This window comes from Rattus rattus, chromosome 5 (genome assembly GCF_011064425.1).
Source record: "Rattus rattus isolate New Zealand chromosome 5, Rrattus_CSIRO_v1, whole genome shotgun sequence".
Taxonomy (NCBI): Eukaryota; Metazoa; Chordata; class Mammalia; order Rodentia; family Muridae; genus Rattus; species Rattus rattus.
This window is the reverse complement of record NC_046158.1, coordinates 542,261-569,702: the sequence shown is the minus strand read 5'-3', so window position 1 is coordinate 569,702 and position 27,442 is coordinate 542,261. Positions and strand designations below refer to the sequence as shown.

Sequence of the window (27,442 nt, the reverse complement as noted above, 5' to 3'; positions counted from 1 at the left end):
TACTAAAGAAATTCAACTCAGCCAGGCAGTGGTGGCACATGACTTTAATCCCAGTACCCAGGAGGCAGAGGTAGGTAGATCTCTTGAGTTTGAAGCCAGACTTCCAAGAAGTCAGACTTCCAGAGCGAGTTCCGGGACAGCCAGGGTTATACAGAAAACGGGGGGGGGGGGCAAAAAACAGAAAGAAGGTCAACTCAATTGATTGCATTTATTTTCATGTTCTTGCTGCTATAAGAAATATGCTTTCGATGTTGGTTCTAATTCAAAATGTGCATTCTTTGCGAACTAAACGCAGCAAAGCAGACAATGGGCAGCACTACACACAGGAAACACGTTGTAATAAGACAGATGATGGGGGACACTGCATGCAGAAATCACGTAATAATAAAAATGGCACAGGAATTAAATCTTGAATGTATTTATTGGTGCCAGGGATTAAGTTGAGGGCTTTGGTCAGCTAAGTACCTTTTCTTACCGCCATCCCACCAAATCCTGAAAATTTTGCTATCTATGCACCCTTCAGGCTATATTTATTCAATTATTACGGCAAATAAAAAAACTAATAGATGAAGTTCCCAAAAAGCAAAAAGTAAATAAAAAAATAAATAAGTTTGACCTAAAATGAGTCATATGAAAAGATGATAGAAATAATTCATTGCAGAGAAAATAAAAATGAAAATGGGGAAGGAGAAAAACCAGTCGCCTAGGATAAAAAAAATTGGCCAAGGGGTATAAATCGATAGCTAAGATGCAAATGCTGAGGGACAAATGTATCAATGGAAGTTTCTCAGCATGGGTAGTAATATTTTATTGATTCAAGTATTTTGATTACAATGCATATTTATGTGCAAACGCAGCATCATTTCAGAGGCTCCCACACCCTGTGGGCACAACGGATCGCGCCTGATGATGTAATGTAGTTCCAGACGTCTGGGCAGCATGGTAGCCCACGGGAGTCTGTGCTGTTGTGTCCACAGCTCTCCCAGGTTGGATGTCAGTGTTCTTGGTGGCAGTGAGAGTCCTGTTGGCACAGCAATCAAGCTGTTCTGGTGAATTTATTTTTACAACGTGTTCCCTTTCGAGACCAGTTGATTGATTATGGTGATGAAGTGACCCCCATACAGCCAAGGCTATTTACTGTAAAGTGACAATGGAAGACTGTGATGTAAAAATATAAAAATAAAAAAGTATAGTTGTCTTTTACCCCGCTGGGTCCTGCACCGCGGTGCCCCAAGATATCTGCTAGATATCTTGGCGGAAACACAGCCCAGCCGCACACTTTCCTACACTCAAACCCTCACATGAAAGAACACACAACACAGTAATCTTAGATCCAATTGGTAAGATATAATTGCCCACTTAAACATACAAAGCCCAGTACCATCCATCCCTTGAGAACATTAATAACAACCTGGAAATACACAGAGCGGAATCTTAACATCACCTGCCATGGCTTCTCCCCTCTTTTCGTCTCCCTTTCTCCTTCTCTCTCCCTTAGTCTCCTCCTCTTCCTTCAAACTTCTATCCCGCCCATCCTTCTCCTCCAATGACAGGTCTCCTTCTATCCTGTACCTGCCTCACCTGTGACATCATCCTACAGAAGACCTCACTGCTGTGTGAACTAAATTCGATTTTGCCCACTAGTTTCCAGCAAAAGGGAAGACACAGAAAATACTTGTAATCTTCAGGTACTCTGTCGGTGGTGGTGGGGTGTGATGGAGTCTGCGCCTGCATGGACAAAAGCTGCTTACTTTTGGCAATTTAACTCTTTCTTTAATTCTTTGCTATTCTATAGCCAAAAGTCACTGGCTTCTGGCAATTTAACTCCTACTGATAACAGCAGGGGATAAAAAAAGGGTTAGTTAGTTACCTGGGCTCTTTTCTGTCTAGCTCAAGGGCCCCTCACTGGTCAGGCAAGAGGCTCAATCAGAAGATGTGCACACACACACACACACACACACACACACACACACACACACACACACGGTGTATGGAGCAGAGCCCCAAAAGCCATACTTTATTTCTTCTCTCTGGTAATTTATACCTTCTTAGACGAAAGTTCTTTATAAAATTACTTTACAGATAAAATGTTATGTAAAAGGGGAATTACAGAAGGTTGTTGACAGTAAGTTCAAAGCAGTGTATCATTCCATAAGCTCATTACAAGTTCAAAGCAACAGTTTCACATGGCCTTGCTTTCTCATTCCTGATAAAGTTTCCTCAAAGTTATACTTGAATAACTTTGTTACAAAGTTGTTTGAATAGCAAAGTTACAGTGTCAGATGTGAGAAGAAGTTGAGTAAAAGGATTTTACAGCAGAGCCACCTTTTTATTATAATGACCATCATGTAACAACACATGCTCTTTGTATTTATGAGCAATGAATTTATTTCATTTATTTATAAATAATATATTTGTCATTAATAATTTTATTCATTAGTAATTTGTTAATAATTGATACACAATTTACTGATTATGTTTTCTTATTTATACTAATATTTAAGATATTATAATTATATATGATATGTAATTAATTATATGACTATAAAATTAATTATACATTAGAGTTTAAAATTATATATTATATATTACTATATATTATATGTAGTTATATAGTTACCTACTTTTATTATTATATATCATATATTTTATCTGTATATTATATCATATGTTGTAAATCACACCATATATCATATATTATACATAGAAGTTAGGGAAGGATTGAAGAACTGAAGAGGATGGCAATCTTCCCATAAGAAGACCAACAGTGTTAACTAACCTGAACCCCTGAGAGTTCCCAAAGACTAAACCACCAACCAAAGAACATAAAACATACGTCACCTTGTCTGAGGCCTCCAGCACACATATATCAGAGGATGCATGTAATACCATAGAGACTTGATGCCCCAAGGAAAGGAAATGTCATGGGGGTGTGTGGGAGGCTCTCAGAGGCGAAGTGGAGGGGAGACTGGGAGGAGGGGCAACATTTGGGATATAAATAAAATAATTAATTTAAAAATAAAGAAATATGTATTATGTATATATTGTATATAATATATTATATACATTATATAACATAATATAATGCATATTATATATGACATGTTATATATCATATTACATATTAAATGCATTGTAATACATAATAGAATGTATAATATATATTATAATATAATGTATTATACATTATACATTATATATTGTAAAATTATACATTATATTATAATATTACAATATATTCTATAAATTATATATTTTTATATTATATATTGTACATTATACTACTATAATATTATATAATATGCTATAATATCTAAATATATATTTATATTTTTATAATAGTTATACTTTATAATATATGTGTGACAAATGTGATTACTATATAATAATATAGATATAATATATTTTATTATATGATTGTATATAATTATATAATATAATACTTTCTAGAATAATATAGATATTATATACTATGAAATAATATAATAGATATAATATAACATATTATAATGAATATATAATTACACATAATATAATTAATTATTAATATAACAACTATATAATACTATATAATATAATTAAAATGTTTATAATTAAGGTTAATATTAATTAATAATATAAATATAATATTTATAATTAATATAATTGTAATGATTATTATAAAATTATATAGTGTTATATAATTGTTATATTATATATTATATATTGATTATATATAACATAACATATGAACATAATGCATTATATGAAATATAATTATAATTATGTATCATATCCTTCATATTATGCATAATATTCTATTGCTATTATAAATAACATTACAGATATTATAAATACATTTGTAAATATGATAGATTAGGATAAGTATATAATGTATAATCGATGATTAATAAGTAAATTTATTGATAATAAATTCAGAGAACTAATAATTTACTAATAAAAATTATGCATATTAGCAAATCATTTATTAATTTCTTCTGGCTTATTTACAATTAGATATTCAATATTTGTTTCCCAAGATATTCAAAATTCATTCGTGGAATTTTTATTAAAGTTGAGAGAAATCATGCTACCTTTAAAGAGCACTAGTCAGGATCTGTTGGCCTAAGCTTTCTTTTATGACCCTAGGTAAAATAATAACAATAATAAAAGGAGGAATCCCTAATTCCTTGAAAATGCCCTTTTAAGTCAGAGAAATCTGTAGTTGGGAGACACTCGGTCAGTACAGTGCTTGCTGTGCAAGCATAAGGGCCTGAGTGCTTTCCTAACGGTCACGTGAGTGCAGCACTGCATTCCCAGCACGGGAGAGGCTGGGGAGACATAAGATCCCTGGGTCACTGTCCCTGGTCACCTAGCCAAATCAGGGAGCTCCACGTTCAATGAGAGATCCCGTCAAAATAAATGGAGTGGGGAAGGATTGAACCCCAACATGGACCTCTTGCCTCCACATGTGGACGTCCATCTCTGTAAATATGTGCACTCACCTACGTGAACACATACATCTGCCACATGCACATATATATGTGTACATACATACATACATACAAACACACAAAGTAATTAAAGGAAATAAATCCTCTGCTGGGCTATTACTTGGCTCCAATGAAAAGTTTAAAAAAAGAAAGTCAACATGCATTAAAATTTGAAACAGCAAATAAATACAAGATTAGTCTTAAGCTTCACTTACAGAGGCCAATAAAATGTTTATTCAACGCCATATTGTTTTTAATCAAATTTGTTTATTCACTTTATATCCCAAACCACAACCTTTCTCTCCTCTCAGTACCTCCCCATGCAGATCTTTCCCCCCATTCCACCCTCCCCTTCTCCTTTGTGAAGTGGGATCCCCACTCTGGGTGTTACCCCACACACATCAAGTCCTGCAGGGCGAGGTGCATCTTCTCCCACTGAGGCCAGACAAGGCAGACCATTTAGGGGGACAGGATCCACAGGCAGACAGGTGACAGATTCAGGGACAGCTTCTTCAGTTAGTTGTTGGATGACCCGCATAAAGACCAAGCTGTTCGTACGTTACACATGTGCTGGGGGCCTAGGTCCAGCCCGTGCTTGTTCTTTGGTTGGTGGTTCAGGCTCTGGGAACCCCCGAGGGTCCAGGTTAGATGACTCTGTTGGTCTTCCTGTGGAGTCCCTGTCCTCTTCAGGTCCCTCAGTGCTTCTCCCAATTCTTCCATAAGACTCCTCAAGCTCCACCTAATGTTTGGCTGTGGGTCTCTGCCTCTCTTTCCATTGGCTGCTGGGTGGAGTCACTCAGAGGACAATTATGCTCTGTTGTCTGCAATCATAACAGAGTATCATTAATAGTGTCGATTTGGGGCAGTCATTCATTGGCCGTACCCTCTGTCTCTGCTCTACCTTTGCCCTGCAGGTCTTGTAGGCAGGACACAGTTTGGGTCGAAGGTTCTGTGCGTGGGTGGGTTGCTGTCTTTATCTCTCCACTGGGAGTCCTGCCTGGCTAGAGGAAGTGTCCACTTCAGGAACCATAATCCTCCCCGCTAGGAGTCTCAGCTAGAGTTGTCCCCATGTGCCCCCTGGTCAATGTCAACTTCTTAATTATGCTCATGGGTTTTAATTTAAGAGCATCTGACACCTGTTACCTCGTTTGCTGAAGTCACTTTGAGGCCCCTGAAGTCTAATGGATGATAGGAAGAGGTTACTGTGAATCCAGAGTGGGTTCCAAATATTCCCTAAAAATAGTTGATCAATAGGTGCTATTTCCTGTCAGCTGAATCATCCAGGAACTATTTATTATTTCCAATTTCATAAAACAGTGTCACCTGGTTTGCTAGTATTGATACTGGCACCGTTAAGGGTTATGCCCACCCAGCTGGGAGAAAAGGCTTAGTTGTTTTAGCCATTTGGCGTGTTGTTTCTCAGCCTTTCAAAACTCCCCTCAGACAAACTTAAGAACTGTACTTGGAATATGTGTGTCTACATAGTCTGAGAGCCTTAAAGGTATCAATTACGGTGCAGTTACCTGGAAATTTACCTAAGTCGTTTTTTATAACAATTCGTGTTTGCTCTGTTCCACCTATAGACACACAGTAGGTCAGAGCAGAATAGGTTACATAGATATACCACCGGCTTCAGCAGTTCCCAACCTCGGTCTCCTCACTGGTGCTTCTGAGATCATACTTTACACAGCAGGTTATGTGAAAGGTCAGAAACGAAGTGCTCTATGGAAAACACTTACTATTCCCCATACTCCAAATGCTTATATGCACCCTTTCCTTCTCGCTTTAAAGATTCACTTTATTTCGATCGTGCCTATGTTTGGGTGTCTGTGCGTGGGTATGTACACATGAGCAGGCCTCTCAGTGGCCAAAAGAGGGTTTACTCTGATGGAGTCGTAGGCAGTTGTGGGTCAGAGGGTCAAGGGTTCTGCTGTGCGATTTTGTCACCCGGTAATGTCAGGAGCTATCTCAGACAGTCTCACCAACATGAGGGCTGCCCACATGTGGGCTGAACACGGACAAAGCAGTGGACCGGCTACAGTGGAGGGGCTAGAAAGACCACGAGGCCTCAACTCTACACAAAGGGGAATGCTGTAGCAGGAGCAACAGTCTTCTCCAGGGCAGAACATACCAAATGGCTAGTCAATGCCAAACGATCAGCTCTGAAAACATACATACAAGTATACAAACTAAGCAGGTTATAATTAGGAGTATATACGCACATATATGTATATATATATGTATATGCACACACACATACATGAATGCAATAACAATGAATTTGGAAGAGAGCAAAGGGATATACGGGCAGTTTGGGAGAAGGCAGAGGAAAGGGGAAATGATGTGATTAGATTATATATCATATAACATTATTATGCAATATATAGTATTATATAATATATGCATACAGAATATAATAATATAGACATAATACACATATACACATACATACAATATATACATATACAATAGGTATAGAATGTACATGTAATATATAACATTGTATAACATTATATATTACAAATAAAAGAAATAATTAAAAAATAACTGAGAGCAAAATCAGAACTGTGTCCTTCCCCTTGTTTGTTTTCTCAAAGGCAGTGTATAAATGAGAATCGTTAAAGTTTTGAGAACATTAAGAAAGTCCCTTAATTCTGAAACATCTAGTAAGGCTGACACAGAAAGATGATTTCAGCTTCTAGTGACGGTGACAGAATCATCTCCCTTTGTCATCTGGAGGCCCAACCGGAGACACTTAACCTCAGGTTCTTGTCTGAGACTCCGGATAAACACTCTTCTGAGTTTCTGCATAATGAGCTGCCTATGGTTTCATGGAGCCTTGGCTCTGGACTAGTGTTCTCTGCTGGGTGCTGCGGTGTTTCCAGTTCCCAAGAAAACAAGACTTTTCTTCTGGGCGTTACAAGTTATCTGCCTTTCAACTCTCAGTTGCAACTAGGGCATGAAAACTGCTTTTCTTCCTACAGGGTTGCAAACTCCTCCAGCTCCTTCAGTCCCTCCCCTAACTCCTCCATTGGGGTCCCTTCGCTCAGTCCACTGGTTGGCTAGGACACCCCAGAGGAAGAACAACAATATCAATCAACCAGACGACCCCCCCCACCCCTGCCAAAGCTCCCAGGGACCAATCCACCAACCAAAGAGTACACATGGAGGGACCCATGGCTCCAGCAGCATATGTAACAGAGGATGGCCTTGTCTGGCATCAATGGAAGGGGAGCCCCTTGGTCCTGTGGAGGCTCGATGACCCAGTGTAGGGAATGCTAGGGCATTGAGGTGGGAGTGGGTGGGTGGGTGGGGGAGCACCCTCATAGAAACAGGGGCGATGAGGAGATGGGCTAGGGGTTTTGTGGAGGGGAAACTGGGAAGGGGGATAGCATTTGAAATGTACATAAATAAAATAACCAATAAAAAAAAAATAATTTAGAGATAGCCAGGGATCCGGGAGAGAAAACTGCTTCTCTTAGAAATTACCCATGTTTGGCAAGGATCTGATAGAAAATGTCGTACTTACGGTGACTTGACATGTGAATATGCTTAAAGGTTTCTAGCATCTGGTGTGCTATTTCACAGCAGAGACTGAAGGCTTTGACACAGTTCGGGCCTATAGTCACACGGGCAGCTCGCTGCACACAGGTCTCATGCTCATTGTATCTGGCCCCATCGTAACAGCATTTCTTTATCACTCGATGCTTGTATTTAGAAGCTGAAATGGTGGCAGCACACGTGTCCTTATCACCAATATGCATGGCATCTCGGGCTTGAGAATCTTATGGCTATTTTCTCTGCCATCAAAGGACTCCCTCCCCAAATATATTTGTGGAAAACAAGTCTTTCAGATTAGTTTTAGGCGTCAAAGTAATAGAGAACTGTTTCAGTTTAAGATTATGGCCAATAAAACCTTGAATTCACTTTCATGAATGTTTTTGAGGGGTGAATTAATCCCTGACATCTGCCCTTTTCCCACCCACTGCATTTTAATTGGGGAAACCCCATGTCTTATTTTCCCTGGTCATCAAATGCTGTAATCGCTGAGGTTTACAGCCTCACTGAGCTTGTACGGTACCTTGTTCATTCATTTTCTGCACCAAACAATCGCTTGTCTGGTGACACATGACATGTGCTTTATCTGTGAGGGATAGAATGAATGGAGGAGGAGTGTTTAGGGTTATAGTGTTGCTATATCGCTTAAAAATTCATCTTGTCCCCCCAGGATCAACTCTCAACACTGATCAACTTAGAATTAATCATCTGTCTACGTAACTACTTCACTCATCTGTAATTGCTTGTTTTTCCTAAAACCATAAGCCTAGAGAGGTCACAGGAAGCCAGGCTACCCTGAGGACTGTACCACATCTATGACCAAGAACATGGATCTACAAAGGCTGGCTGGCTTCCTCAGGGCCACCTGAGCGTCAGAGTACCTTGATTTTCCATCTTGTGTTGCAGATCAGTTGTGGGCATGACAGCCATTTTGAAAGCTTTCTCTGTGAGGGAGAGAAGGGAGTAGGGGGAGACATCAAATCGACCTAAAACAGTCCCTTGACAGTATTCTATTCTACATTTCGATGACCCTCAAACAACCTGTAACGACCATTAACTGCCCAGCCTTATACCCAACCAGCACTTCCCCTCGCCCCAGCAGGGTGCACCATCTGCACCTGGGAGTGGTTTGTAAACCTACATTACTAAAAGGATTGTTTGTGTGTGTGTGTGGGGGGGGTAACTCTCTAGAAATAAGTTGAAATGGCCAAGGATTACCATGTCCTTTAACTTCAAAGTGTGTAGTTCCAGTTGTTGAAGCGTCTTCTCTATAGTTAGCCTTAATAGTCCATCTACCAAGTCTGTGAAAGCCAAATGTTTGAAATCATAGAGGGTACTGGGTAGTTTTAGTTAACAAGAGTCTATCTAATAGTTTCTATTTAGGAAGGTGGGAATATATGTACATGGTTGCAGGCGTGTTTGTGCCCATGCGTGCACATGTGTACACGTATACACACACACACACACACACACTCACACACACTCACACACACTCACACACACTCTCACACACACTCACACACACTCTCACACACACACACCCTAAGTAAAAGTTTGGAGGAAAGACTTTAAAATAATAAATAGACACAACTGAACATTTCAAAGATAACAAAGGTTGCTTAGCAACAGTCTTTCATATTGTACTCTTTCCATACCTATTTTATTTTGATACAGAAATTTTGTTTTGAGAGCTGATGACAATTCAGAATTTACTTAATCCAAGAACATATAAGTTAAATTCACAATATAGTAAAAAAAAAAAAAAAAAAACCTGATAATAATGTCTCCAGAAAGATGGCAGGTCAGTGATGAAATTGACACCTCATATAAACAAAATTCTATCTGGAAGCCAAGTACGGCTTGTTTAAAGAGTAAAGTAATTCGGCCAGCAAATTTCAACCAGAACTATTTAGTGAGCATTTCACGAAGATCAGATACACAGAAGACGGAAGACCACAGACTTTCAGAGGAAACTCAAGGGTGTCACACAGTTTTCCCCAGCATGTTTGTCAGACACGTTACAGCCTCTCACTTGGGAAAGGAGAGGAATGCTACCTCATCAGCAGTTCAACAAGAGTTTAACCAAGTCCTTATGATGTCCAGTTACTGAGGTAAAATGAACAACGCAGACCTTGCCCTTAGGGAGTTTACAGTCTAGTGTTAGTGGGGAGGAACAGGGGTAAGGGAGAGAGAGAGAGAGAGAGAGAGAGAGAGAGAGAGAGAGAGAGAGAGAGAGCGAGAGAGACAGAGACAGAGACAGAGACAGAGACAGAGAGACAGAGACAGAGAGACAGAGAGACAGAGAGACAGAGAGAGACAGAGAGAGACAGAGACAGAGAGACAGAGATAAAAGAACATACACAAGATTCAGAGGTCGAGAGTAAAGGGGATATTACATCACACCCAGGGACGGATCTGTGTAAAGTATTGATTCCCCATATCCTGAGGAAGAGAACTGTGAGAAACAGCGTAAGAGACAGTGCATTTTGTGCAAAGAGGACAACAGGTGCCAAGCTGTTTAAGCAGGAGAGTGTAGCCATGGTGGGTTCCGATAATCCGCTAGGAGACGACTGGCATGAGATTTCTAGGAAGTAAGAGTAGTAATTTATGTAACAAACCTAATTCTGCAGTAGGGAATCTGTGGGAGTTAAGGAAATTCTATCATTTTAAATTGTCCAGATTATTTTAACCTCCCAACCTCAGTCCACGTGTGTAGGAAAAATGTTCTCAAAATGAACTCATAGAAAGTCCCCTAGAGAGGCTAGAGGAAAGGTGAGTGTAAGGCGGTTCTGCTGTAAGTTTATGCCATGTATTTCTTGCTGCCCTGGCCTTAGACATCTTGCTCTGTGTTCCTTGAGAACAGAGATCGTGCGTGCTTAATTTCTATTTGGGACCTTGCTCTCTTATTGTGGTTTACACACCAGGGGTGCTCATTAAACATGTATTTCATCAGTTCCTGTTTTAAATCCAAAAGCCACGCACACACACACACACACACACACACACACACACACACACACACACACACACACGTTTCTTAAACCAAATCTCTGTACTGTCTAGGCAAAGGTGCTCTTCTGCTAGGCTGTAACCAACCCCCCACTGGCCTATAGACGTAAGCTCTGTTAGGTTCCTTTAGAGGCAGCTCTTGGTGGTTTTATTGGAAAATCAAAAAGGATTACGCAAAGATTCTTTTCTCTGTTGTCTTTCACTGTTGTCTCTATGAAAAGAACAAATGGGAAAATTTGGGAACTTTGTATGTATGTATGTATGCATGCATATATGTGTGTGTGTCCATTTATTGAAATAAGGTTTTGCTATGCTTCCCTAACTGGCTGGTAAAACATTCAAGCGATCCTCTTCCTTCAGTGTCCTGGGTAGCTGAGACTTCTGGTATGCTGACGCTGTGCTCTAGTATCTGGGATTCGTTTTTGTTTTGTCAAGAATTGGCCTAACTTCTACAATACTTTGGGAGGTTTCCCGTGTTCACGTCTGTGCTGTCCTTTGTCGGCAGTAGGTGGCACCACTGAATTACCTCTGCCTGTCAACACAAGTTCAAGTTCAGAAAATAACAACCACTTTTACATACTTAGGATTAGAAGGAATCTCGAAGTCAGGAAAAGAGGCAATTCCCGTGCCATTTCTTCCCTCTATTATGCCAACTTCGGATCCTTCGGGGTCCTTTGGGGAAACAAAACCAAACCAGACAACATGAAAATCCACCCCTGCCTTAGTCCCTTTTTTGTTGTTATAAAAGAGTATCTGGTGCCAGGTAAGCTTTAAAGAACAGAGACTTATTTTAGCCCACGATTCTGGAAGCTAGGGTTGAAAGAAGCCCACACTGGACAGGAGAGCCATGTGGCTTCAACGCTGGATGGAAACACAGAATAGCAAGCAAGCATTTATGAAGAGTTAGTTCTTAGGACAGGCAGGCCCTCCAAGAGAGCGCTGTCTCCTGAGAACTGCTCTTCTCAGTCCGTACATCTGTGAGGAAAGCCCCGAGTGAGTGAGAAGAATAAATACTTACTATGAAAGTCAAGACTGTTGTTCTGGTGACAGGCTCTAGGTCATCATCCACTGAGTAGACGGCAACCTTCACTGCAGGAATAAGTGACATCAAAAATCTTGTTAAACGAGGACTCATCTAATTTTTGAAACAAACACCCTCAGGGTGAAAATGATCTAAAATACACTGGATGGCATTCTCAAGGGTTCATAAAGCAATATATGTTTTAGACACATCTTTAATGAGCTAAATCTCGTTAAAAGCTATATAACCTATAGATAAAAACATTTAAAGGAAAATGTTTGGTAAACATATACATTACTAAAGTTTCCTTCCTTTTAAAGCAAATCCTTATGAGTTACTTCTCCTGAATAAGATAGTTTACTGTATGAAAAATACGTATGTAAAACCTCCTGAGAACATGTATATGGTAGAAAATGATGTGCATCTGTAATTAGGCCACCATTTATCAGGGTTTCATAATATCAAAATAATGAAATCTCCTGTGAGTTATATGAAAGCATCCAATACTACCTTACCTCAGGGTTGAAGAGTTTAAAGGGAAATTGGGAGTTTGGTTCAAATAGCAAGCACCCTCCCAACTATGAAAACTAACAGGGCTCCAAATTAGTTCTTCCTGCAAAATTACCATGATCGTGTGACTGTGTTACATTTGTGCACTGGGTCCTATGATTGCTCCCTCCTCTTTAAAAGAACGGTAGCAGCATCTCAGAACTGCTAGTCTCTTTGACCACACTAGGCAAGCGTTCTGTCACAGAAGGCACATCACTAAACCTTCTTTACTTGCTACGTAGCCCAGGTTAGCCTGTGCTTCACAACCCTCCTACATCTGCCGTCCATGTTCTGGCCTTAGAGCCACACCCCAATACCCTACCAGGACTTCTCCTTTTTAAATTATGTGTATCAAAGCTTATTTATTTTTTAAATTTGCTTGCTTATTTTTACATTTTAAAAACAGGTTCACAGGGAAAAAACATTAGTGGAACGTTGGCATTTTTTTTTAAATCTCGGACAGTATAGTTTTTAATCTCTACAATTTTGAATTTGAGTCCTTAACATATCTTCTTTGTCTTTGTTTATTGTGTTCAATATTTTCTTAACATTCTGATTTTGGGGGAATTACAAGCATAAGTAGTATAATTGCACCATTTCTACCCCTTCCTATTATTATATTTACACAAACATACACACACACACACACACACACACACACACACACACACACACACTATCCAAAACCACTTTTTGTCTTAATCTTTCTTGGACAGAAGGCTGTCTCTGCAGGAGACCTGTAGCTCTTTGTGCTCAAGCAAGCACTTGGGAAACCAGGAATGTTAAACACGCAGGGTTGTCTTCCCAGGGAGAGCCTTTATAACCTGTTTTCCACCCAGAAGGCTGGGAGTAGAGGTGCTTAACAGCTTGGTGACTTCTGTGTGGACAGGACACAAAAGGCTCTAGACTTTTTCACAAGTCTAGTTGTTTACCACATTGCATTGGAACTCGTTGAATACAATTCTTTAATAAAGAATGCTCATTTGGAGGGCTGGTAAGTGTTCTTCCACAAAGTTAGCAGAACACGTTTATGGTTAGTATTGTCAACTTGGGAGAATCTCATCAGCCATTGACTGACTGCTGTAGCTCTTCTCCTAGGATTGAGGCCTTTTAAATTTTCCCTCATCTGTGTTGGCATATCAGCTGCTCAGAGATTCCATGACCATGGGATGCCCAGTCCCAAATGGCACATCTAAAACACAACACCCTACCTACAATTCAGGATACAGTGTGGACCGGAAGGCAGAATGTCTCAGAAATCTCAATAATGTGGTTGCCTAAACTACAAAGCTACATGGTGGAACTTCTAACTCAGCTCGTTGGGGGCACAGTGACACAATTTCATTCTTCAAGGGTTCTCAAACTATTTCACAGCCAAGTCTTCACACACACACACACACACACAATAGAAATAGTATCATAAGCTCAACGCTGTTTCCACTCTTTGCCAGCACTTGGTAAACTCTACCAAGAAGCATCATTGAAACTTTACCAAGGTAACAAAGTAAAATTTATGATCAGTTAAGTCCCCTACATCCTGCCCTCTCCTTCCTTCCATGTCATCTACCTCAAATGTCCCCTCCTGACTGGGGACAAATCCACCTTCCCCGTTTAGTTATTAGGAAAGAACTGTTAGCCGTATGTGGACAAAGCTAAGATAACAGGTCCTGAAGTTCCAAACTGTGGTCTCCTCTCAGTGCTGGCTTCCTCTGTTCAGGGTTAGCTTGACCTTTAAATTTTAGCTGATTAGTAAACATGGGAACATTGTCTCCACCAGGGTACTCACAGATACAAAGAAACAGTTTCCACGTGACTCAGCACAAAAGAAAGAACATGTTTACACTGCCCTCATTATTTCAATGACTGTTATTTGCAGTTTCTAACCTGGCATTAGGAATCGCTAAAATGATTCCTAATCTCTCTCCTCATTCCTTCTCAAGCCTGTGGCTCTTCTACCACACATCACTGCTCACAGTGTCCATGTTTATTACATCTGCCTACATGTTTTTGAGAGAACAAGAGATGAAGCGCTTGCCTGGGATATAGGAGGCCCTGGGTGACAGAGTGTGTGAAGATGTGAGTGGGGGTGGGGTGGAGGGTGGCCGGGCAAGCTCTAAGTACAGGGTCCTGCAGGGATCTGTCTGGTTTTTTTTTTGTTTGTTTGTTTGTTTTTTGTTTTTTCTTTCTTTTTTTTTTTTCGGAGCGGAGAACCGAACCCAGGGCCTTGCGCTTGCTAGGCAAGCGCTCTACCACTGAGCTAAATCCCCAACCCCAGGGATCTGTCTGTAAGATGGCTCCTATGGGAGGTATCTGAGGCAAAGAAAGGGATAAGAGTGTTCTAAGCAGAAGTAATAGCACATTTCACCACTTCCGTATGGATGAGAAAACAGTAGGAAAAGCAGTTGAGCTGAGGTCAGTTTGACTTGAGTCCACAGTTAGGGGTCAGGTGGGCATAGCAGATAAGGGAGCTGAGGAAGAGGTCAGGACATAGGCTTACAGAACGTAAGAACTCTCAAGAATATTCTAAGGCCCTTTATTTAAGGAAGCCTTAGAGACTTGAGTCTTTTTTTAAAGTAATTTATTAATTTTATTTTATGTGCATTAGTGTTTTGCCTACATGCATGTCTATGAGAAGGTGTCAGATCCCATGGAACTGGAGTTACAGACAGTTGTGGGCTGCCATGTGGGTGCTGGGAATTGAACCCTGGTCCTTTGGAAGACCATGCTCTTAAGCCATCTCTCCAGCCCCAAGACTTAAGTCTTTATTCTATGATGCTTAAGCTTTAATCCTTCACGTATCTTCACATTACATGCATCAATAGGGTAAAGGACTTTAGAACATTCTTATGGGCAGAAGTTATGGTCTCATACACCAAATCGTCTTGTTGGGGTCAGAGCAGTGATTCTGGCAATGACACTCTGGCTAAGCTGGTGGCAACATCCTCACCCTTTCTAGGTCTTTCCTTGCTCAGCCAGTGTAGCCTGTGCTCTTGCTGAGTGGTGTGGTGGCTAGTCTACCTCTCTACTGACATCATCAGCGTCCACCAAAATTAGGAGATAGCTACTATGTACAAAGTTAAAAGACAGAACAAAGCAAAACAGGGTGGTTCTGCCTGCCATTGTTGGTCCTTCCCACAGAGTGCCACCAATGAAGCATCCCAGGTTCCTCCGGTTGCATGCGGACCTTGTATAAATCCATCTCTAACTGTGGTTTAGAAGCTAGCGATGGGGTTGGGGATTTAGCTCAGTGGTAGAGCGCTTGCCTAGGGAAGCACAAGGCCCTGGGTTTGGTCCCCAGCTCGAAAAAAAAAAAGGAAAAAAAAAAAAAAAAAAAAAAAAAAAAAAAAAAAGCTAGTGATGACAAGTGGCGGATGAAAAAAAGCAGAATATTTTATAAACAATGTTGACATTTTTCTGTGTCTTATTTTCGGTTCTGTGGGTGGAAAGAACTCAGTCATGGAGTTCATGACTCCTGCTGCTCCCCCTCTAACAGAAACAGTGAAAATATGAGACCATGCTTGACGGATCCTTTCTTAGGTGGGTAAACATAGAGAATCAGCATCTAGACACTCCTAAGACGTACTTTAATCCCTGCGAAACTCAGAGCTCTCTTCTTTTAGATGTCTTTTTTCTAACATGACTGGCTACTGAATCTGAGAATTTTCTTTTAAAGATTTGCTTATTTTATTATATATGAGTATACTATAGCTGTCTTCAGACACACCAGAATAGGGCATCAGATCCCATCACAGATGGTTGTGAGCCACCATGTGGTTGCTGGGAATTGAACTCAGGACCTCTGGAAGATCAGTCAATGATCTTAACACTGAGCCATCTCTCCAGCCCCCAAGAATGTTTTATAAACAAGATTTTAAGTGCATCTATTTCCCAGTGCCAAAGTTGTATTTGCAATATGTCTTCTGTATTTTTGATAAACATTTTTTTAAATAGGGCAGATTAAATGATCATTAATTTTGTGATTTACTTAGAAGTTCCTCTATAAGTTAAAAATGAAAATGTTATTGGAGAGTATAAACATCCTGGGATTTGAGTTTCTCTTAAGTTGAAATTGTTTCCACTCAATTCCAGATGTTACACATATTTCTGTCAATTTTCTCCCCTGAAGCAAGCATCATACACCCTACCAGGCTGTTCTGGAATGTACACAGGCTTGTCAGTGTGAACAAAGAGAGAGCTGTTGTCATAGACGATTGGCATTATTTCTAATTTTGAAAAATGCTTTGACACGACTTCCAAATACACGTTTGAGAACCAGTTTTGTCCTTCAGACAACTCTTGGGCCTGAATCTGTAAGACAAGAACAAAATCCACCAATGAGAAAGTGTGACTGTAAAATTGTAAAGTGTGCTGACCTATAATAATAATAATAATAATAATAATAATAATAATAATAATAATAATAATATAATGTAATAATAATAAACATTCTAATCTTGGGGTTGGGGATTTAGCTCAGTGGTAGAGCGCTTGCCTAACAAGCGCAAGGCCCTGGGTTAGGTCCTCAACTCCAAAACAAAAAAAAACAAAAAAAATTCTAATCTCATTAAGACCAAAACTGAGCTTGAGTATTGCACCATTTTTGGTTTTTTTTGGAAAGCTGGAGAGATGGCAGTACTTAGAAGCACCGGTTGATCTTCCAGGAGACAAAGGTTCAGTTCCCAGCACACACATGGTAACACAAACCACCCTGACTCCAGTTTCAGGCAATCCTATGCCCTCTTCTGGCCTCTGTGGGTACTACACACAACGGCACCCAAAAATACATGCTGGCATAATACCTGTATACTTGAAATAAAAAATTAACAACAATGAGCCAGGTGTGACGCAGTGCATCATCAATCCAAGCACTCAGGAGGCAGAGGCAGGTGGATCTCTGTGAGCTTTAGGCCAGCCTGGTCTACAGCGTGAGTTCCAGGATAACCAGAGTTTTAGGCCAGCCTGGTCTACAGCGAGAGTTTCAGGATAACCAGGGCTACATATAGGTTTCTGGATGCCTTGTTTCTCCGTTTCCCCTGTATAATATCCTGGCCAATAGCGTGGACACCTGACATTACCCTACTTGCTTCTGCAATCACAGTCCAGATACGTGCATTCCATATGTGTCTGTGATCACCTCATCACCTTTATATTCCATGCTTTGGGGATTGAATACATGACCGTAAATAATCCAAGGGATGAAAGGTACTCCTACGATAATTTAGGGTTTGGAAACATGTAGTAAATTACTGCAGTCAACTGCTATGTGATTATTACAAAAATTTGAAACAGTAAAAATCTATAATAAGACAGGTTGCAAGTACTTTTCCAAACAAATGTATTAAAATGACTCTTCATTGCCCTGGGATTTGCCCAGGGCCTCGGGTATGCCAGACGAGTGCTCAACCACTGAGCTATATCCTCTGCCTGGAAATGATGTAATGAAAGAAAATGTCATTTGCTTAAGCTTGCTGTTTCTCTCGTGACTGCCAGTGAGAGCTGTTCCCTGCAGAACAATCATTTCACTGGGGGCTGCAGCCGTAGCTCAGTGCCAGAGCTCTGACCTAACCTGAGACCCGGGTCCCACGCACAGCACCCCATTATCACTAGAAAGGGGAAGGAAGTCATGCATTGTTTAAAGAAAAAAGGAAACCATGATTTTATTAGTTTGGGACACAATGCATGCGACTACTACTGAAGTTTGGGCAAATGCTTAAAGTAGGCATGTTTGTTTTAGTGATAACTTTGTACACAAAACTATTTTTAAATCATCTCCAAATGTTTCCACATCGATACAATTTTATTTTTTAATCAAAACTGTTTAACATTTGGATGTGTTACTTGAAAAGGAAACAAAAGTCTGTTTAGAATAGCCTTTAAGTCAGGGCCTGTGGAGATGGCTCAGTGGCTAAGAGCACTCCCTGCTCTTGCACTGGGGTTCTGTTTCAAGCACCTACATCTCCAGGGCCAGGAGATCTGACCCTTTCTGATCTTTGTTGACACCTGAATGCACATGGTGCACATAAACTCATGGAGGCACATCCACATAGATAGATAGATAGATAGATAGATAGATAGATAGATAGATAGATAGATAGATCTGTTTAAAAAAGGAATTTGGGCAGGGGCTGGAGGACTTAGGGGTTAAGGACCCAGGTTCAATTCCCAAGATCTACATGGCAGCTTATAACAGTCTATAACTCCAGTTCCAGAACATATGACAACTTCACACAAACATACATGCAGGCAAACCACTAATGCACATAAAATAAAAATAAAGAAATCATTCAACAAATATATGAAAAAGGAATTTCGATAAACTCATACTGTTATCAGTTAGGGATAGTCATGTAATAATCACACAATGGTAGATAGACTGATACAAATGATCAGATCTCTATGCTATCAATATTCAAAATTATAAATACTTTACCAAAAAGAATTTTATATTAATATTTTCAATAGAAAGACAAATACTTACTGTTAAGATAGCAGAGTTTTGGAATTTATTTTCTGGTGATAATTCAACAGTGCCTGAAGAGTAATTAACATTTTTATCAGGATAACTTTTCACAGAGATGGTTGTGTCAAATGCCTCGGTGTAGCCATAGGCTTGGACTGTAACATTTTCAGGAGCTCCAACTCGGAAGACAATTGGGGTTGAAATGATATATCTGCTGGAACAGGAAAAAGGCTTAGTAGCTTTGACGACTATGGTGGTTTGAATAAACTTGACCCACAGGGAGTGGCACTATTAGGAGGTGTGGCCTTGATGGAGTGGGTGTGGCCTTGTGGAGGAAGTGTGTCACTGTTGAGGTGGGCTAGTAAGCTTCTTCCTAGCTGCCTGGGGATACCAGTCTTCTGTCTGCCTTTGGAACAAGATGTAGAACTCTCAGCCTCTTGAGCACCATGTCTGCCTGGATGCTGCTCTGTTTCCTTCCATGATGATAATGGGCTGAACCTCTGAACATGTAAGCCAGCCCCAATTCAATGCTGTCCTTTTAAGAGTTGCCTTGGTCATGGTGTCTGTTCACAGCAGTGAAACCCTAAGAGAGGGACACATTCTTGTACCCCTTGTTCATAGTCATCTCACTGTAGATACATTTTCTTTCTTTTTTTTTTTTAATTTTTTTTTAAAAATTTCTTTTTTTTAAAGATTTATTTATTCATTTATTATATATAAGTACACTGTAGCTGTCTTCAGACACACCAGAAGAGGGAATCGGATCTCTTTACAGATGGTTGTGAGCCACCATATGGTTGCTGGGAATTGAACTCAGACCTCTGGAAGAGCAGTCGGGTGCTCTTAACCACTGAGCCATCTCTCCAGCCTATAGATACATTTTCTAATAGTCACGATTAGAAAACCACACTCATTTTGTGATCTACGACAAATTCAGCATACTTTCCGAGAAGGAATAACTTGAAACTAAGTCCTGAAAAGCAGAGCAGGGAATCTTCTGGTTTGCAGTTAAGAAGCTAGTAACAGTGGGTCATTGTTCTACACTACCTGAAGAGGACTATATAAGACCATAAAGCACTAACGTTTCATATGCTGACATAAAAATAAAAACACACAAAAACAAGGCTGACTAGAACATTTAAGTGGGGTCATTGTTCTTCAGTGAAGAAAAATATCAAATGGGCACTGGTCATTGAACACAGCTCTGTCTTCCAATGGCTGAGTGAGGTTACCCTGCTAGCCTGTTCTGTCACCTTTTTCTGTGGTGAGCTAAATAAGAGCATGTCTACAAAGTATTAGCAGGCTACTACTCGAGAAAGAAAGAGATCATAGACATTTGTTACATCCGTGGGTAAAGGTACATTTACACTACAGATGAGCCAGGGGTCTATCTGCAAACCAATGGACAGAGTCCTGAGTGTGAGCTAATCTGCAGTAGCTCATCATGTGACCAAGTCTTTAACTCTTTCACTGCCTACAGAAAGTCAGGGACATCCCAGGCACGACTGATTCCTACGCCACATGTGAGCAAAAGCAATTCGATCAAGGCCAGATGGTTTATTAGTAAATGGGGCAGGGTTTTACTCCAGTTTCTATGTTTATAATTAGGGTCAAGGTTACAAGCCTACATCGACTCTTCAGTTTCCTTTTGCATGGAATTTATACCAAAAACAAAACGAAACAAAACAAAACTATTTGAAGGCCAGCTTTGAAACACATTTTCTGTTGTTGCTTTCATGGAGAGAGTTTCTCTGCCTAGTAGATGAGACTGTCTAGGATACAAGAGATCCTCTAGCCTCTGCCTCCAAAGTGCTGGGATCAAAGGCATGTGCCACCACACCCAACCATGCCTGGTTTTGAAATACAAAATTTTAAATTGTACGGTTTTCTTAATTATCTTATGAGGTGGGAACTTATTAAAAAAAACAATAACAATAATAAATCACGATGGCATCTAATCTGAATAGTAAAAACTGAAGAGAAACTATGCAGAAGAGAAGTATGTATTAACCCCAGAGGACTCAGACAACAGAGTCATTTAAGAGCCCCAACAGATAGGGGTGCGCCCCTCACCCAACCTGAGAATTATTGCAGGCAAGTGCCAATATTATAATACTTTCAAGCTATACCGTTATATTTCAACTTATAACTTAAATGATGAAAGCTTGTCACACCCTCATTGTCGTCCACATAGGAAGTGTCCAACAGTTATTGAACGAAACAATGTATCCACGAAGTGATTGATTCCCATACTATTCATAATAGCTCTGTCACTGTTTCCAAAAATGGAGGAGCTGCCTTCCAATAAGGGCCAACTGACCCCATAGAAAGAATTAAGAATATTTCTCTGCACGAAACATGGGAACCAAGGTTCTGACCTGAGTTTCCTAGATACTGCTTGTTTGGTTGTTTGTTTTTGAAGTGAGAAAGAGGACATAAAGTTAGACAGGGGAGCATGTAGGAGGAATTGGGGAAGGTAAAACATTATGATCAAAAGGTTTTTTAAATTTTTTTGAATGTCAAATAAACTAAAAAACAAAAACAAAAACAAAAAAACTGATCCCCAAGTAACTGTGGCATAACTGTATCAAAAAACCACAAAGAAACTAAGAACCAAAGATAAATGAACAAAAGAAAAAAAAATCCACAGTGTGTGTGTGTGTGTGTGTGTGTGTGTGTGTGTGTGTGTGTGTGTGTGTGTGTGTGTGTGTGTGTGTGTGTATGTATGTGTGTGTGTGTGTAGCCTTTACTTAAGTTTTTGTTGGCTAGTACTGTAATTGCTCTCTCCTCCTTACAGGCAGTCACTCACTGACTCTAACTAGGCAGGACTTTCTCATTCAGATGAGCTTGCACACCGGGCATCTCAAAGGAGCCAAAATGGTCAGATTCTCACAGTCTGAGGACAGAACGCACTTACCGGTCATCACAGCTCGCACACGCCATACATCAAAGATGCTTTGCTTTACTTACGTTTGTTCCTGTCCCCAACTTGGCTCAAGGAAGATCAAAAACAGAAGTGTTCCCCAAAAGCCCATGGCTTGAAACGGTACCAAAACCATAATATGTCACTTCTTCGAAGTTACTTTCCGTTTAAGTAAAGTGAACATGAAGTTTGGGGATCAACTAGGTCGTGTTAATTATTAACACAAGGAAAGGGCATTGCTACATAAAGACAACTGGGGATTTGGCTCAGTGGTAGAGCGCTTGCCTAGGAAGCGCAAGGTCCTGGGTTCGATCCCCAGCCCCGAAAAAAAAAAATGAGAAAAAAAAATGAGAATAAAGACAACTGAAAGCAGAACAGAAACAGCCATTTCAAGCCCGGGAACACAGGCAGAAGGTATTGTGTAGGAATTTTCACGAGGGCACTTACTTTAATTAGTGCGAAATAAGGACTCAACCAAGGGAGCCTGGCCCTTTGAAGACAGGCTCGGCACTAGAGTGCCTTTGGCTTTCTCTCCTGGTCATTCATTTGCTCTGATACTCTGGCCTTGTTCAGCACACCTGTGACAAATACCTGAGACATTCTTTCTTCTTCTTCTTCATCTTCTTCTTCTTCTTCTTCTTCTTCTTCTTCTTCTTCTTCTTCTTCTTCTTCTTCTTCTTCTTCTTCTTCTTCTTCTTCTTCTCCTCTCCTCTCCCCTCCTCTCCTCTCTCCCTCCTCTCCCCCCCCCTCCCCTCCCCTCCCCTCCCCCCTCCCCCTCCCCTCCCCCCCCCCTCCTCCTCCTCCCCCCTCCTCCTCCTCCTCCTCCTCCTCCTCCTTCTTCTTCTTCTTTTGAGCTGGGGACCCAACCTGGGGCCTTGCGCTTGCTAGGCAAGCGCTCTACCACTGAGCTAAATCCCCAACCCCACCTGAGACAATTTAAAGGAGAAGATAATTATTTTACTCATGGTGTCTCAGCCCATGACAAGTTGTCCTCATTGCTTCTGGCCCAGACATCGTAAGTCACACAGAAGAGTGGCAGCATACATCGGAGCATCTTCACCTCGGAGCATCCTCACCTCGTAACTGACAGGAGAGCTGATGACGGGCAAGGATCAGACACAAGATACCTTTCAAAGGCATGTCTCTGGTCATCTACTTCTATAAATAAGTCCATCTCTTCAGTCCTTACCACCTTCCAATAAGGCCATCAAATTATGGCCCCATAATGGAATCACCCGTTGATAGGTCAGAGCACTGAGGATCCAGCTGCTCCCATGAAGCCTCATCTGTAGCGGGCTTTTGCTACTTTGTAGACTCTTCTTTTTCCCACCCTTTATTCCGCCCCCATTCCTGGTCCCACCCACTAACACTACATTGAAGAGGAACAAGGAGTGAGGGGAGAGAACAACTAGAAAGATCGCTGAATCCAATTTCTTTCCTTTAGTTTCTTCTTTGACCATGGCTACTCACAAAATGCAACTAACCTCCCTAAACGACCATCAGCCGCCCACGTATCTCTTGGGACCCTTGCATTTATGTATCTCTGGAAATTTCCCAGAATTCCAAATGTCACACAATTGCTGATACTATCTGCAGCTGGCAAAGCCATGCTTCTAGTACAGAATGATGCAAAATGATAGTCCAATGCTGTGGACAGCCTGAAGCAGCCCCGAATCCCCACATCTGGGATTAAAATGAAAACACATTCTTATATTTCTGTGTTTTTATAGAAACCAGAATTCCAAACTTGTTGCTACACACATCAGCTGGCAAAGAAGCCTTTAACATGTAAGCGTTAGATTTGATGCTGCAGCTTCAAACCTTATGTCTTAGTTTGGGTTTTACTGCTGTGAACAGACACCATGACCAAGGCAACTCTTATACAGGCAAACATTTAATTGGGCTGCTTTACAGGTTCTGAGGTTCAGCCCATTATCATCGTGACAGGAAGCATGATAGCATCCAGGCAGATGTGGGACTGGAAGAGCCAATAGTTCTACACCTTGATCCAAAGGCAGACGGGAGAAGACTGATTTCCAGGCAACTAGGAGGAGGGTCTCAAAGCCCACCCCCAGAGTGACATACTTCCTCTAACAAGGCTCCACCTCTTATAAGGCCACACCTCCTAATAGTGCCACTTCCCATAGGCCAAACATATTCAAACCACCACACCTTAATAATACCTGATGGCTTCTACTTGCTTCTGATGTTGACGGAAACCTACCTGTATTTATTTTCATGCCAACATGATTTGAGGATGGGTCTGAATCGGACAAGGCTGCCAAGGCGATCCCTCTTAGAGAACACCTGAATGATGGCATCCTTGGTCCAGGACGCCTATAAACAGTCTATGAACAACCCGACATCTTTCATGGAGGGACAAGGAATGCTTGCTCAGTCTGCCAGCCCAGAGAAGGGACTGGGTCTAATTTGTGCTGTCCATATATGCATGGGTGTGGGACTATTCACCGAACCCTGGTCAACCTACCAGGGGCCACACCAGTTAAAAAGCTGGATTCTTCCCTGGCAGCCACCAAGGCACCCAGCTAGTTACCAGCACGTTTATATTTGTTAGGAGGGATAAAGGAAGAAAAAGCAGGACTTATGTGCAAATTTCTCTGAAGGCATCTCTTAACACGCGTCCCTGAAGTGATGTAAACCGAGAAATTTTGTCTTGACCGCCCAGTGCATTCTCTCAGAAGGACGTCTGTAAAAGGGTTCCGCTGGGTTGTGAAAGATGAATCTAATTTAAATAGAGGGCTTTTGCCATCATTTGGGTAAAAGTCAAACCGGATAAGTTAAAAAACACAACGTGAGGTTTCCTTCAAAGGTGTCTGTGATGTGCTGGTCTCAAGCTGTTAGCCACGGAGGGATCGTTTACGCTGCTCGTTATGTGTTCATGTTTGTACGTGGACCCACATTATCACTAGGAGTGAAGCAAACGCAGGGGCAAACACTGGGAGCCCAAACGGGTCCTCAGGTCAAGTTTCACACTGTTCCCAGTGCTTGTGTAACTTAGTACACAGACCTTTAGCATTCTCAAATGTTGCAACTTTCAAAGTTCTTTCTTTCAACCTGTGACAAATAGAAGAAAAACAGCTTAGCTAATGTTAATGTTTCTGGACATCAGCACTCCTGCAGGGTAGCAGAATGATTGATGGGTGGGGTTTTGCTATGGTCAGCTATCCTGGGCACAGCAGGTTGCTGGGCAAACCTGGCCTCCACCCACTAGATGTCAGTAGAACCTTTGGAGCAATAAAATCACCTAGACTGTGATTTCTCTATGGATGACAACCAAATTCACATCTCCGTTATAGGCCTCACTTTCCAACGCTGGAGTGCGGTGACCTATTCTCTATCCACATTCATTAAGTCGTCATATCCAACTGAATGCATTTGACCAGGATACTGTTGGACCCAAAGGACCACCACCAAAGATCCGCTTGTCCCCAAAGACCACCAGAGCCGAGATCCGATGCAATCAGCAAGAGGTTTATTAATTTCGGCGTGTTGGGGTTCCTCAGCCTTCAAGTGGGAGAAGGCGGCGAAGAACCCCGTCCTACAGATACATGCTACTTTTAAGCACAAGAACCACAAAAGCCACAGGAATGGGGATGGGTACATTGAGGCACGAAAGGATTGGTTGGAACCATTTGCCTTTTAACTTCATTGGTCCACGCCATGGTCACACTGTCCTTTGTGCCTGGAGCAATGCTGTGGTTTTGGGTGGTGGAAAGTCCCTTCCAGTCCTGTCAGTCATGTGACTACCATGAGGACAGGGTGTAACTAGGTCATAAAACCACAAATGGGTGGTGGGATTTCCCCAGCAGGTGAATTTTTCTTTGGGGAGGGGTGTAGCTTGTGGAATTTTCCTTTGGTTCCACAATACATTAATACTAACAAACCTTCACTTGATTTCCTGGGCCTTTCTCTTAAACACCGAAATCGTGTAGGTTGATGTCTATATGAAGGTGAGGGCTGGCACAAGTTAGGTCAAGGCCCATGATTGACAGTAAAAAGTTAGGCGGGAACAAAGTTTTTATAAAGCGGGAAAGAAGAGGAAAGAGAGAAGAACCAAGATGGAGGCAAGAAGGAGGACCCAGATCCGTGTAGCCCTAAATGGTCATAGGTAGTTATGAGTATTTGAGGGATGGATTTCTATAGGTCAACTTATCTTATCTACGTGGGCGGTTTATATCTGTATCAATTGGTTGTGAGTTTATTGTGTGGATGTATTGTGAATTGAGAACTTAACGTATAAATCTGATTGCTAAATTACAGCTTGTTGAGTCTTGATTTTAACAGGTTGCTGGGAATTTATACCATGACTATCAGGGGGCGATGCTGGGAATGTAAACAGAGCATCAGCTGAGAGCTAGAGCGGGTCACAGAGCCTCGGGGACCAGCTGCTGTTGGGACTCTGGAATTCTGATTTTACTGGGTTGCTGGGACCAGAGAGTTCCCGGCTAGCCAGTCGGGAGAGGGCGGCTAGCAATGTCGGGATGGTGAGACTGCCAGGGCTAGAGGATAGCTAAAGGTAACATGGCGTGGTGCCACACTAGAACTGGCCACTGCTGGGTTAATTGGGGGAAGATAGTAAAAGCAATCGGTGAAATTTGATCTTTAGTAAATGGCGACAGGCGAGCTGATATTTTTGTTTAGAATGAGATCATTTTCTCAAATCTACATTCTCAAGCACCTAAGACAGAATTTATATTTATCATGGAAAACATTTTTTGTAAACTATAACTTACTCCATGAGACTTGGGGGTTAAAAGCATAAATGAGCGAGTCAGACAAAAATCCCAGCGTGGATGGGGGAATCAGAGTCTCAAGCTTAGCTGAGGAGGTACTGGCAACCAATGGATGTTAGGAGACTCAACTTTCCTCATGGGCGAGGCCCCCGAGAGGCTACCCATGCTCCAGAAGGCAACCGTATGCTCACACACATACTGACAGCACTTGATCAACTCAGTGGGATGCAGGGAAAAAAACAAAACAAGACGTTAATTTTGAAAGGAAAAGTGTGATTGGGAACAGGGCAGGAATTGGGGAAGGAGAGAAGAGGTTGTGTTTGGTCAACTACATAGCTGGGTGGTGGCGCACCCCTTTAAACCCAGCACTCAGGAGGCAGAGACAGGCGGATCTCTGTGAGTTTCAGGCTAGACTCGTCTACATAGCTAGTTCCAGGACAGCTAGGGCTACACAAAGAAACCCTGTCTCAAAAAAACAATAGGATAGATAGATAGATAGATAGATAGATAGATAGATAGATAGATAGATAAAATGCCCTAAATGAACGTATTAAATCTCCAACCAACAGAACAACCTTTATTTCAAAATACAGCCATAATTCAGTCAATTTTTAAAGTCACACTAGGAAGTCACAGTAATGGCAATGGTAGAAGCTGGGCATCTGTCTGCCTGACAAGTTCCTCCAATTCTCTTTT

The 27,442-nt window shown here is 41.2% G+C and overlaps 1 protein-coding gene across 1 annotated transcript; it reads right to left on the bottom strand.

Moving 5' to 3' along the window:
* Nucleotides 1–864: 864 nt before the first annotated feature.
* LOC116899990 (complement C5-like) lies at nucleotides 865–22,138 on the bottom strand. Its single transcript, XM_032901800.1, has 10 exons — nucleotides 22,040–22,138; nucleotides 19,088–19,280; nucleotides 16,755–16,917; nucleotides 12,058–12,128; nucleotides 11,620–11,711; nucleotides 9,249–9,331; nucleotides 8,912–8,974; nucleotides 8,554–8,616; nucleotides 7,962–8,193; nucleotides 865–1,021 (listed from the first exon to the last, which is right to left on the bottom strand). The coding sequence occupies exons 1-10, from the start codon at nucleotides 22,126–22,128 to the stop codon at nucleotides 865–867; spliced, it is 1,206 nt and encodes a 401-aa protein (XP_032757691.1). The 5' UTR covers nucleotides 22,129–22,138.
* Between the last annotated feature and the right edge of the window lie 5,304 nt (nucleotides 22,139–27,442).

Excerpts from the sequence above, each read along its gene's own strand:
- LOC116899990 (XM_032901800.1), bottom strand. The coding sequence starts at position 22,128 with ATGGTTTTGGTACCGTTTCAAGCCATGGGCTTTTGGGGAACACTTCTG. Across the intron at positions 8,975-9,248 it reads CTTTGAAGTTAAAGGACATG|AGAAAGCTTTCAAAATGGCT; the intron begins GTAATCCTTGGC and ends TCTCCCTCACAG. Across the intron at positions 8,194-8,553 it reads GCAGAAAATGAATGAACAAG|CTTCTAAATACAAGCATCGA; the intron begins GTACCGTACAAG and ends CCACCATTTCAG.